Source organism: Chrysemys picta, chromosome 10 (genome assembly GCF_011386835.1).
Source record: "Chrysemys picta bellii isolate R12L10 chromosome 10, ASM1138683v2, whole genome shotgun sequence".
NCBI classification, from domain to species: domain Eukaryota; kingdom Metazoa; phylum Chordata; order Testudines; family Emydidae; genus Chrysemys; species Chrysemys picta.
The window spans coordinates 70,599,639-70,613,206 of record NC_088800.1 but is presented as its reverse complement, the minus strand read 5'-3'; the positions used below and the strand labels follow the sequence as shown (position 1 = coordinate 70,613,206).

At 39.2% G+C, this 13,568-nt stretch overlaps 1 protein-coding gene across 3 annotated transcripts in view; it reads left to right on the top strand.

Moving 5' to 3' along the window:
• SMG1 (SMG1 nonsense mediated mRNA decay associated PI3K related kinase) overlaps positions 1-13,568 on the top strand; it is a 123,294-nt gene that overhangs the window by 34,777 nt on the left and 74,949 nt on the right. For all 3 annotated transcript variants that reach the window (XR_010591185.1, XM_065559966.1, XM_065559967.1), the window contains exons 5-12: positions 602-660; positions 4,761-4,974; positions 8,088-8,213; positions 8,311-8,383; positions 9,289-9,386; positions 10,374-10,547; positions 12,214-12,438; positions 13,290-13,391. Coding sequence is in view for 2 of the 3 variants with exons in the window: in XM_065559966.1 (XP_065416038.1) it covers positions 602-660; positions 4,761-4,974; positions 8,088-8,213; positions 8,311-8,383; positions 9,289-9,386; positions 10,374-10,547; positions 12,214-12,438; positions 13,290-13,391 (1,071 nt within the window). In the remaining variant the exon portion in view is untranslated. The remainder of the gene's footprint in view (positions 1-601; positions 661-4,760; positions 4,975-8,087; positions 8,214-8,310; positions 8,384-9,288; positions 9,387-10,373; positions 10,548-12,213; positions 12,439-13,289; positions 13,392-13,568) is intronic.

Genomic DNA, 13,568 nt, shown 5'->3' with positions numbered 1-13,568 from the left:
GAATGGAGGTTGTTCGAAATGTTCGTAACTCTGAACAAAACGTTACGGTGGTTCTTTTAAAAGTTTACAACTGACCATTGACTTAATACAGTTTTGAAATTTTACTATGCAGAAGAAAAATGCTGCTTTCCCTTTTTTTTTTTTTTTTTTTTTCTTTAAGTAGTTTGTTGAACACAATACTGTACTGTGTTTTTGGATGTTTTGGTCTCTGCTGCTGCGTGATTGTGTACTTCCGGTTCCAAATGAGGTGTCTGGTTGACTGGTCAATTTGTAATTCTGGTGTTTGTAACTCTAAAGTTCTACTGTACTGGAGATAAGGCTCTCTTCATGTTTGTGATGCAACAGTATTAGTGAGAACTGCATTTAGGCTTAATTGCGGTATGTTAGTAAGCTTTCCTAGCAAGTGCAGATAGGTATGAAAAATAATCTGTAGCACAGTATTACAAATCTATTTAAAATAATTCATAGCAGTGTATGATGTTCAGGGAAGATATAATAGCAGTCCACTGTTGCTAATAATGTTTTAATGAGAGTGTAGGAAGGATCTTTATTGCAGTAGCAATTGTGACAGTTTTAAGTGTATATCCTTTAACTATTGCAGGTACTAGTTAAACAACTGGATAATATCCTGGCTGCCATACATGATGTGCTTAATGAAAGGTAAGCCACAATAAGCTAGAAAAACGAAGCAGTCCAAAAGTTTTAAAGGGAAACTGTCCACTTGAATTTTTGCAAATTGACTAAATGATAAAATGTCCATTTTCTTATAGAGCACCTTTTCAAATATTGTGCCCTGACTTAAAATAAAAAATCCTTTTAAACATTTTTAAGTGCTTTTCTGCTCCTGTGTTAGGGGCAAGGGTGAAACTGACTGTTGGAAGTATGTAGAGTCAGTTTCACAAAGTAAACACAGTGCAAAAAGACATTTTTCTCCAACTGTCTATGAAGTCATACTTCATAGGCATGACAAGTTATATGAGTAGGGTGGGATTTTAAAAAATGCTTAAGGGAGTTGGGGTTTCAACTCTTAGGCATGTCAGAAAATTCCACCCACATTGCTGAAGTGCAAAAATGACACATGCCTTATATTTCTGAGGTGTTTACTTTTTTTTTTAAATCTTAGATGCTACTTTTAACAATAACATGTACAGAATTTTCATGTAGAAAAGTGATTGTTATTTGCAAGGGGTTATGATATCTCTAACTGAAAGGTTGTATTAACATCATTGACACTTGTTTATTCTCAGTTGCTATAATTAAAATGTAGATTAGTATGTAAAATTAGTATAAATGCTCATTAGTAGCCATAGGTATTTTGACAAACTTTTATTTGGTGGTCATTGCAGCAGAAAGTCTCTCTTGGCTTTCATTCAACATGATACATTATATGTATTGTATTACGATCAACTTTCTAATCGTGTCAAGTTGCCAAGGATACTTTCACAAAGCTACTGGTCCCGTTTCACGCTGTGTATTGAGCTGGCCACTGTTTAGTAAAAGTCACTAATATCCCTCTTCAGAGTGAGTTTTTAAAATAATCCTTCAGTTGACATTTTTTTTTTGTTTCAAATTCAGAAGATCTTTCAATATGAACAAATTCTACAAAAGTAAAAAAAAAAATTAACTTTAGCTTGTTTTTTAAAAGCTGTTTGATATTATATCTATCTTCAATTTGCATCTCTCCATAATAGTTTCCTACTCCTTTGTTTATATAGTAGCTTTTTTCCAAAATTTCTACAGATACCCAAATCCACCTCTTGTCTCTGTCGCTATACATATAATGAAGGGGACATTAAATATGGTTACAAGGAAGTAAAATTTTACACAACACATAACTAACCTTTGTAACTAAATGCAGCTAGAAATCATTGGGACTAAGAATTTAAGTAGCACTCAAAAGAGAGTGATTCATTTGGGTAAATAAGAACAACACACACACACACTTCATGTTGCTGGACATAAGCAAACCCACTAAGTGACAAGGGTTAGAAGGAAGCTTCTTTTGTGAGCAGGTTATTCCATCATTGTCTGCTATGGGGTTTTTTGCACCCTTCTTTGAATATCTAGTGCAACTGCTAAACAGGATACTGATCTACACAGACTGCTGATTTGATCTGGTATTGTACGTAATTCCTAGGTTCCTAAATAATGAAAATAATTCATACCTTAAGCATTAGCCTTTTTTAACTTTTTAACTTAACCTGAAAGTTCATTTTCACTACAGTAGCTTCTGAATCTGTCAGTTTTATTTTGCTGAGTTTTCTGCTGGCTGAATTAAATAGTTAGACTCTTCAAGTTTTTAAATGTTATACATAGAATACTGGAGCTTTATTATAATGTAAAGGAAGTAAGTTATCCTCGGGGGATTGGGGAACAAGAGAACCCAAGATTTACTCATTTGAATATCTAATTATAGGAGCATACAGATTACAGAAGTTTTGTGCCAAATGCAACCTTGGTACCCTTGTGCTATAACTTAAATTAAAATAAAATTAATATTAATGTTAGACATGAAAGAAAGAAACTAGTATTTTCTTAAGCCTCCCCATTGGCCAATAGACAAACTTCATACAAGCAAAGAAACACAATCCAACTAAAAGCTAAATTAAAACTGTTTTACATGGTTTCTAGAAAATGGCCAGACATAAGTTCTCATGTAGTGTGAGAGGGAGTGAGTTCTGGAGGATCACCCATTAAGAGTAGGGTTACCATACGTCCTCTTTTTCCCGGACATGTCCGGCTTTTCAGCAATCAAACCCCCATCCGGGGGGAATTGCTGAAAAGCCACACATGTCCGGGAAAATGGCCGGCACTTCCTCTCCCCCTGTGGCTCTGCTCCACTCCTCCTCTCTCAGATTTACAGAGCCAAGCTGCCCGACCAAGCGCTACTGGCTTCAGGCAGCACCCCCCCCGCCTCCGGACCCCGAGCCCCCAGCCAGGCACTTCTCCTACCCGGCTCCAGCTGAGCTGCTCCCACGGTGCAGGGTCCGGAGGCAGGGGGGAGGCTGCCTGAAGCCGGTAACGCTGGCTCCTGCAGCTCTGCTCTGTAAGTCTGAGGGGGCGGAGCCGAGCAGCTCGGCTGGAGCTGGGGAAGGGACGTGTCCAGCCAGCTCTGGGTCCTGAGGTAGGGGAGGGCTGCCAGAAGCCAGCAGCTCGGCTCTTACAGTCTGAGCTGGCAGGAGCAGCTCAGCTGGAGCCCAGGTAGGAGAAGTGCCTGAAGCCGGTAGCACTAGGGCAGCTTGGCTCTTAAACAGAGCCGAAGAGTCAGGGAGCAGCAGCAGTCGCCAGAGCCTGCTCTAAGGTAAGCCAGGGATGCCAGCAAAGCTGGGAGTACCATGCGCCGCTGATTGCACAGGTGGGGGGCAGCGCTGGGGGAGCTGCTCCGGGGAGTCGCCAAAAAGCACTGACTGGTGGGGGAGGAGGGGAGGGCAGTGTGAAAAAGGCAGGAGTGTGCAGAGGGATCAGAGCTCTGGCTGCGATGGGCATCGGGCTGCCTTGCCTGCAAGTGGATCAGAGCTCCTGGGGCTGGGGTGTGCTGTATGGCACTCAGCTCCCCATTTGTGATGAGACACAGCAGTGTGGTGGATCACTGCGAAATACCTGCCCAATCAGAGCTGCGGGGGCAGGGCTTGCAGGGGCTGGCTCCGACAGCTCCCATTGGAGCTTTTCCCAGCCAATGGGAGCCTCTGAGCTTGGCTTGTGGCGGGCCCAGCACGTGGAGACCCTGGCTGCCCCTGATCCTCGGAGCAAACACAATGCCAAAACGAAAATACAAAGTTCACTACATATAAAGAATTACGTTTTAGAATTAAAGAATTAAATAGCTCAAAATGTCCGGGATTTTACCGGGCAGGGAGGAGAACTGGGTGCTCCAAGGCATCTGGGGAGCTGGGAAACAGAACAGTGTGAGCTGCGTGTTCTGACCGCTCCCAAAAACTGAGCGCCGGGGCAGATCCTCCACTGAGCAGCTTCATTAAAGTCATGGGAGTCTATACTAGTGGAGTGCCTGACTTTAGAATTGGTGCAGCTGTTTCGTGTGGCTGGGAGGGAGGAGGGGGAATGTGGGGTGCTCAGGGGAGGGGGCGGAGACTTTGGGGAAGGGGTTGGAATGGGGGCAGGGAAGGGGCAGAGTTGGGCGGGGCCGGGGGTGGGGAAAGGGGTGGGACCGGGGGAGGGGAAGGGGCGGAGTTGGGGCGGGGCCGGGGCCCCATGGAGTGTCCTCTTTTTTCAATGTTCAAATATGGTAACCCTAATTAAGAGAGCATTGCCATAGGCAATAATGAGGTCATTTTGTAGGGTTGCCAGAAGAGCACATGAACAGATAGAATCTCTTACAAGTGAAGCATGGGAGGTGGTGTCTGAGAGAGCCAGGTCCTGAACTTTACCCCCGCTATATATTATTGTGTCTAAAGTCAGCTGTCTGTTTACAAGGGGAGATTTGTTCATCAGATGGCAGATCTAAAATAGTTTTGCCAATCTAACTGTAGTATTTCCATATTTATATAGACTTGTTTAGTGGAAATCCATTTCATATTATTCATTTTTATATTACTCATCTAAATGGCGGGTGCAGCTTTTATTGGAAGGAATACAATAGCTTCATATATACATGCTTTTTTTTGCTTTAGAAAAGATTGCTTGTGCAAAACTTTTTTTACTGAATATGTTCAAGATGTTTTCTTGTACTTGTTCACTGTGTAAAAGGTCTAACTGATTTTACCCTCTGAAAGCTTAAATTAATTTTTTTTATATAAATACAGTAGCAAATTGCTTCAAGAACTGAGACAAGAGGGAGCTTGCTGTCTTGGCCTTCTTTGTGCTTCTTTGAGCTACGAGGCTGAGAAGATCTTTAAATGGATTTTTAGCAAATTTAGCTCATCCACTAAAGATGAAGTTAAACTTCTTTACTTGCGTGCAACCTACAAAGCACTAGAGACTGTGGGAGAAAAGAAAGCCTTTTCATCTGTAATGCAGGTAAGAATAAAAGTTAAAATTGGGGCATTGTTGCTTTTCCGGTATTGTATTGATGCACAGCTTGAATCAAATCATTGCTTTTACTAAAATGAACACATGAAGAGTAAGCAGTCAGGGTGTTAGAATAATAGAGATACATAACCCTGTGAAAAACACATTTTACACTTTGGAATAAAAATGTTTAATATTTTATGAGATTTAAATTTAATTTTCCTTTAAAAATGTGATTTGAATTTGATATCTGGGTTATAGTTTGAAAAATCTTTACATAGTAAGGATGTATGAAATGTCCTTCTTCTGTTCTTGGTTAATATCTAGTCTGTAAGTATTTTAGAACTAAAACTACTATTTTAGCTCACTTCTTGTGACATTGCTGCCTGCTCTTGGTTATTATAGCAATTTTTTCCACCTTTTTACTTGATTAAAGTGGAAGACTTGGCAGCAAAACTTGCCAGACCTTCCCTCTCCTTGAATTTTTTTTATTTTCAGTCATAAGGACATCTGAAATATCATCTGTCCAGAATGAGGGCTGTGAAGTATTTAAAATCAGCCTGGTGGCTGAAAGGTCCACCAGAGCACTAGCTTGCGTATGGCTTGTATTTTAATTTGCACCTTTTTACTCTTCATCCCGTTTTGTTCTTGTGAGTATTCATGATTTCATCAGTTTCCTGGGTTGTTTTTGATAGGGAGACCTGCCTACGCTTAAAAGGGTTTGCGGGTATAGATATGCTGGTAGAGCTGGTTTGCTGGTAGAGTTCTGTTGGCAAACTGCCCTAGTTGGAGATGTTCTTTTGCTAGTATAGCTTAAACCAGTTTCTAAAATGGAGTAAGGCTTGGTCTGTATTTAAAAGTTTTTTGCTAGCATAATTATGACTGACATAGTTATGCTGGCAAAAGCCCTAGTATAGATAGCCATTCTGGCAAACCTTCTAGACAGACATTATATTAGTAAAAGAGTTCTATTACCAATATAGCTTACGCCATTTCCCAAATAAACTTTACTGGCAAAAGGACTCTTTTGCCAGTATAGCTGTGTCTACACTAGGGTTTTTTATCTCCTCCTATCCTTGACCGACAGCTATGCTGGCAAAAGCCATAGTATAGAAGCAGTTACACTGTCAGAAAAGTCATCTTGCCAGTATAGCTTATTTTGTTCAGGGAACTGGTAAGAGTTATACTGGCAGTAAAACTGTTTTGCCAGTATAAGTTGCATCTATATTAGAAGAGTATGCTAGAATAGTTATAGTGGTATAACTATACTGGCAAACCTTTTGTAGTGTAGACCAGGCCTAAGCTATACCGGCAAAAGGACTCTTGCCAGTTTAACTGCATCTATACTAGGGCTTTAGCTGGCATAGCTATGTCAATCAAGGTTGGAGAAAAATTACACACCTTACCGATATAGCTACGCTGACAAAAGTTTTAAGTGTAGACCAGGTCCACACCTGTAGCACAGTTGCTACGCTCATTTTGAAATGCTAAACTTTTTTGTCACTGTCACTTATGAGGATTCCTTCAGTGGAAGAAGTCTGTAGGAAAAATGCTAATTATAGTCAAGAAGCTCATTTTATTTAGTGGTCACTTCAGTTAGCCTTTGGCCTAAGGTACCTTACACTTTTTTTTCATCTCTTAAATGTTTTGTTATGGAGTGGCTATAGCGCCACACTCCCCTTCTCCAGACAGTCGCTCCAAGCTAAAAATATTTGTGATTTACCCTGGGGGTGAGCCTACAGTAAACCCCAAATGTTGGGGTAAAAAGTATTCAAACTGTCTTTTTTAAAAGGTGTTAATTGTCAGTCAGTTAAGTCAAGATAAACTCTAGAGAAACAAGGCATGAGTTTATGCTTTACCTTTAGATTGTGTGTACAGTCTGGAGACTTGGTCTGCACTTAAAAATTAGGTTGACATAGCTACATCATTCAAGGCTGTGAACAATTTCGCCCCTTGAGCACTGTAATTAGATTGACCTAACCCTGGCGTAGATCTTCCATCAACCTAGGTACCACTGAGCTGCAGTGCTGTAGCTATGCCATTGTAGTTTGTGTAGTGTAGACATAGTTTGGGTGGTGGTGTTCCTACACGGATGAAAAAATCCCTTCTATTGACATGTCTGTGCTCCAGGGCTATGCTGGCATAGCTACACTGACATTGGAAGGTGTTTTTCCATCCGTGTAGGAACACTACCTCCACGAATGAAATTAGATACGTCCCGATAAAATCTTTGGTCGGGACACAATTTGTTCCGATATCCGCCGGCAGCCCCCCCCCTCAGCCGGCCGGACTTGGATTTTTTTTTTTTTTTTTTGCCCCCCACCCCCCAATGTGTCCCGATATTTTCTTCCCCTCTTCTGGTCACCCCACTGTCAACATAGTTGCATCTACACGGGGGAGGGAAGGTCAGCATAGCTGTGTTGATCAGGGATAAGTTGTTGTTTTTTTGTTTGTTTGTTTTTTGTTTTTTTCCTTCACGCCCCTGGTCAGTGTAGCTATGTAGACCTAACTTGTGAGTGTGTATGCCAGGCCTTAGGAAAGACAAGGCTTCTCTCCCAAGGCTAACGCATGAATGCTTGTAGCCTGGATCAAAGTGAGGAGTGACCACATAGTCTTTATGAATGTTAAATAGCTCCTAACTGGATGTGAAGACAAGCCCTTTGTGAACCTCAGGTATTTTGGAAGATCCATCCATATGTTCAACCCATGCAAGTGTTAGAATGATTGTTAGGGGAACCTTCAAGTCTTTTGTAGTTGGTTGGAAACCCTAACACCATGGAAACGCTAACACCATGCAACCCCTCTCCCCTGGTACCCTTATTAGTCTCTATAATTCCTAGTAAGTTTAAATAAGTTTGTCATTGTTAACGTATCATTTTCCACCCTTTCACATCTTGGCATTTCCATGTTTCATAGGAAGGCAGAAAATATATACTGTACATCAAAATGCTATACAAATACCTGTTGCTTGAATCTTAACAATGAGCAGCCATCTGTTTTGTAGCAGACCTTTCTTATTTCAGTCAAGGTTACAATCGATTTAACAACATTCATGACATTTCAGCTTACTCAAAAATATTAATAAGACTAGTAATTTTTTTTTATTTGTGACTCTTTTTAAGCTTGTAATGACCAGCCTGCAGTCCATTCTAGAAAATGTGGATACACCAGAGTTACTGTGCAAATGTGTTAAGTGCATCCTTCTGGTGTCCCGATGTTACCCACATATTTTCAGCACCAATTTTAGGGTAAGTGTGTGCCTGACTTTCTTCTGCCCCCTCTTATTGTATAAAACATTGACATAGCACATCACATAGGTGACTTACCTTTTTCTTTGCTTTCAAGGACACAGTTGACATATTGGTTGGGTGGCATATAGATCACACTCAAAAACCTTCTCTGACACAGCAGGTGTCTGGTAAGTCTGGCCTATAAAATTGTTACATGTGGTGACCTATTAGTGTTCTGCTCCACCTTGTGGAGGATGAGGATTTATTTCTAAGTTTTGCTCACTGCCACTGCGTGCACACTGCTGTGGAGGCAACCTGCCTGATCCCCAGACAGAGGATACCTCTTGTCACTCATTGGCAACTCCTCCAAGTAAGTGGCATTCATGAATTATTAAAAGTCCAATGCAGTTCCTCCCCACATAGGGTAAAGGAGTTTACATAAAACCAAAATAAAAATGTCTGGATATATGGGAGACTTAATGTATTCATAGAACTCAGAACCAAAAAACCTATTGTCATATACCCTGCATGTCAGTCAGTTAAAATTTAATTAAAGGACATTTTAGCCAGTCTACATTTAAACGCCATTTGCTTTCTCTATTAGAGAAAATTAAATCATTCTTACAGTTATCAACCCTCAAGTGATCTTCTGAAAACATAACCTCCTTCTTGAGCACCTTTAAAAATAATGTTGTGTTGGAAAAAAGGAAGGATGGATTGGGATTCAGGAGACTGAAGTTAATTTCCTGGCTTTACCACAGACTCCCTGTGGTGACTTTGGGCATGTCACTTAATCTCTCTATGCCTCAGGTGCTCATCTGTAAAAGGAGACTAATGTTTCCTTTGTCTGTTTAAACTGTAGGCTTTCTTACAATATACTTAAGCAGTGTATAGCTCAGTAGGACCCAAATCTCTTTGAGGCTTTTTGTGTTACTGTAATATAGATAATTATAAATAAAAATAATTTTGTTTTAAAAAAAAAAAAAGGTAAATGAGTAATCTCTTTCGTCCTTCAGTAATATGTATCTGAAATTTTATACCTGTGTTTTACCTTGCTTATAACAATCTATTTCACTTGGTCTGACTTCTACAGGATGGCTACAGAGCTTGGAGCCATTTTGGGTAGCTGATCTTGCTTTTTCCACCACACTTTTGGGTCAGTTTCTAGAGGATATGGAGGCATATGCTGAGGTAAGCAAAGTTTATTGTGCAGCAGTATTAAGAGTTATAATATAGCTATAAAGGCCTGTTTGAAGAGCTCTGTGTAAGCTTGAAAGCTCGTCTCTCTCCAACATAAGTTTATCCAATAAAAGGTATTGCCTCACCCACCTTGTGTAGGTCTGTTCATATTACCTTGTTCCTTGTTTTGTTAAGTTTATAGAAAGTATGTGGGGTTGATGGGAGGGGATTCAAATGCTGCATACACTTGTAGAATATAAAATAAAGATGCTTGCATACTGATGTACTTCTTGGATTAAATCCTAGCCCCATTAAAGTCAGCCCCTCTTGTTTTTAGGAGGTCTGTAATTTTGAGGATAGGAATAGAGAAGTAACAATCATCTTTTGTAAGAGCTTAGTCAGTAGCTCTGGGATGTGTTTAGGACACGCGTATTGAAACACGGGTGCAATACTGCATTTTCTTAGAGACGAGCTGGGTGAGGTAATGTCTTTTATTGAACCGACCAGCTTCTGTTGGTGAGAGAGACAAGCTTTTCTTAGCATTTTCCGCTAGTTTGTAATCTTGTCGTCGTCATGATTTCCTGTTGAAACAGATGAGATGACATTGAGATGCTCACAATAATTGAAAAGACAATATAAGAAAGTTGCTTCTTAAATCTTATTTAATATGGTAACTGGTTTTATTTTGCTATAAATCACAACAATAATGCATCTGTAATTTGTACACCAGTAATCTATCTCAAAATTTATGGTGACTATATACACAGGGCTAATGTAAATACAGTTTTCCAGACATTTTGTGTTGCTTGTCATCTTTAATTAACAAGTATAATTACAGCTTGCTGAAGCTATGCGAGGAAACGCTGGGCTTCTTAGTGTTGTCATATTTATTGTGATACACATGGATATGTCTGATATTAAAACTGAATTTTATATATACTTTGTCTATATTAGTACTGCTTGTACTTATTACCTAATGACATAAATTTTCCTATCTAGGACCTCAGCCATGTGGCCTCTGGAGAATCAGTGGATGAAGATATTCCTCCTCCTTCAGTATCACTACCTAAATTAGCTGCACTTCTTCGGGTTTTCAGCACAGTGGTGAGGAGTATTGGGGAACGCTTCAGCCCAATTAGAGGACAACCAATTACTGAAGCATATGTAACTGATGTAAGATTTCCGTACCTATTTCATGCTACTTATTAAGAAATATTTGGCAGCATACAAATGTACTCATGATCAACTTTATTCAAGGACTAGATTTGTTTGACAGCTAATAGAATCTGATTTAATATTTAGTAGTGATTGTGACTTAGGCCTGTGATAGCCATATATACCAGAAACCACAGTGTATTTGATGTAAGTATTTTTGCAAAGGTTTTTCAGTCTGACCTGGCTATAGACATTTGTTGTTATGATCTGTTCATGTAACCATTTGTGCAAGTTATCATGGAGCTTTAAAAAAACTGGAGTGTAATTATAGCCAGCTAGAGGTTTGTACTTCATCCCTTTCTAATTTTCATCTAGCTGAAATCTGATATATAAGAAGTTCTTTCATTTTAGAGTATCTTTTGGAATAGGTAGTATTGCAAAGTATAAGAAGGTGACTTTTGTTCTTACATTTGTAATACAAAAATAATTAATGGGTTACAATCACAATTAAGGCAACAAGGATCCAATTTCATCAAAAGAAGGTAACTCAGTATTAAGGTCCTGATCCTGCAGTTGGATCTGAGTGGGTGGACCTATGTCTGTACCGAATCCCATTGATAAATCTGGGACTCCTTGCAGGTGGACCCTTATGTCTGCACAGATTTCATTATTGGGGTCTAAGGTTGTCTTCGATTGACATGTGCACAGGCACTTAAATATGAGACCCTTGTCGGACAAGTTAAGAAAAGAAGCCCAGTTCTTTTCTCACTGAACACAATAGAAGTTCTACCATTGACTTCAGTTTCAAGCTGGATAGGACCCAGAGTAATTACTCTAACTCTGTGTTTCAGTGCTTCTTTTAATTCGTTGTCTTTAAAATTATTCTAAATTTGGGGTTGTTGCATTTTTTGTATTTAATGAAAATATAAATGCACATTGTCAAAATAAATATTAAAAATGGTCAAAGAACTTGCTCCAGTGCATAGTAGTGCTGGATTCTGAGATGATTAACAGGAGTGTCATATGTAAGACATGGAAGGCAATTATTCCACTCTACTCAGCACTGGTGAAGCTTCAGATGGAGTACTTTGTCCAGTTTTGGACATCACACTTTAAGAAAAATGTGGACAAATTTGAGAGTCTCTAGAGGAGAGCAACAAAAATAAGAGGTTTAGAAAACATGACCTGTGAGGAAAGGTTAAAAAGCCTGGACATGTTTAGTCTATAGGAGAGAAGACTTGGGGGGACATAACGGTCTTCAAATATGTAAAAGATTGTTACAAGGAGTGTGGTGATCAGTCGTTTTCCTACCCATCAAGGGTAGGACAAGAAGTAATCAGCTTAGTTTGCAGCACAAGAGTTTTAGGTTAGATATTAAGAAAAACTTTCTAACTCTAAGGATAGTTAAGCACTGAAACAGATTTCCTAAGGAGGTTGTGGAATCTCCATTCTTGGTGGTTTTAAAAGAAAAGATTAGACAGCTATCTGACAGGGATGTTCTAGATGTACTTAAACTTGCTGCCTGATGGGGGTATGGGTGGATTAGATCACCTCTTGATGTCCCTTCTAGCCCTGTATTTCTATGATTCTATGTAGTTTCAAATGGATGTGGGTTTTTCCCCTATGCTTAAATAACATCCAATACTAGTTAAACTGACTTGAATTCACTTTCCTTCTTTTCCAGGTTCTGTACAGAGTAATGAGATGTGTGACTACAGCGAACCAAGTGTTCTTCTCTGAGGCTGTACTCACAGCTGCCAATGAGTGTGTTGGGGTTTTACTTGGTAGTCTGGACCCGAGTATGACTATACACTGTGACATGGTCATCACATATGGCTTAGATCAACTGGAGAATTGCCAGACTTGTGGTACCGATTATATCATCTCGGTCTTGAATTTATTGACACTGGTACATACAAATTCTCATTTTTGTCGGGCTTTTTAATTAGAAAAAATTATTTATCATATCTCATTCAGGCACCTGAATAACAAACTGCTTTAACAGTAAATCATGATATTTGCTTCCTTTTCGTCTACTTCAATGTCTTGTATTCCCCTCCCCCCCACTGCGAAGAAAAAAACACCACAAAATAAACAAACAAAAACCTATCAAATGTTAGTAATCATTTCGAAAAGCTGGTAGAACTTGTGCTGATAGCCCTCCTACTTGGTCCCGTTACTGAGTAGTTTCCAGTTTATCCAAAATAATTTTACTTTGACCTTTGGATAGTGCCTATTCTTTAATCAATGGGTTAACTTTACTCTGCAATTAGTAGCAGCATTTTTGATGAACCGCCAGAGAGACCAGGCTTTAGTATGTTTATGCAGTCACTCTGCCATGGCTACACGCTTTGGATACCGGATTACTTCAGAATATTGATCTCAACAACCTGGGTGTTGGCTAAATAACTATTTTAACCTTCTGTTGGCTAAATAACCATATTAGCACATCCCCATAGAACTTACATCTATCAACCTATATTGGTTATATGTTTGAGTTCCACTTAGGTTGATAAGATAGCATAAAAATAGCCTGTCCTTTGAATATTGAATTTTGGGAGAGCAATTATGTTTTTTCATTAACTTACATAGATATAGATTAGTTATTTTTGTAACTGATTTCTTAACTCTAATGTAGTCAAATATCTTTAAGGGGTTCTGATTTATTAAATTCTATAAATTAGTGCCATAAATGTGTGTCTGAATAAAGAATTATTACATTGAAGATGTATATTATCAGTGCTTATGTTTTGTCTCTAGATTGTTGAACAAATAAATACAAAATTGCCATCGACATTTGTAGAGAAATTGTTTATACCAGAATCTAAACTGCTTGTACTCCGTTACCATAAGGAGAAAGAGGTAAGGATGGATGGTTGCTATTAATATGCTACAGCAATTCTAATACCGTTTTAGAGCACTGGTATATTATCTTATGGAATTTTGCCCCATAAGAAAAACAGTTAGTTGCATAGATGTCTGAACTCATTAGGAAAACAGAAGCCCAAATTCAGGTTTGGTTATTGTTCATTCGGTTGT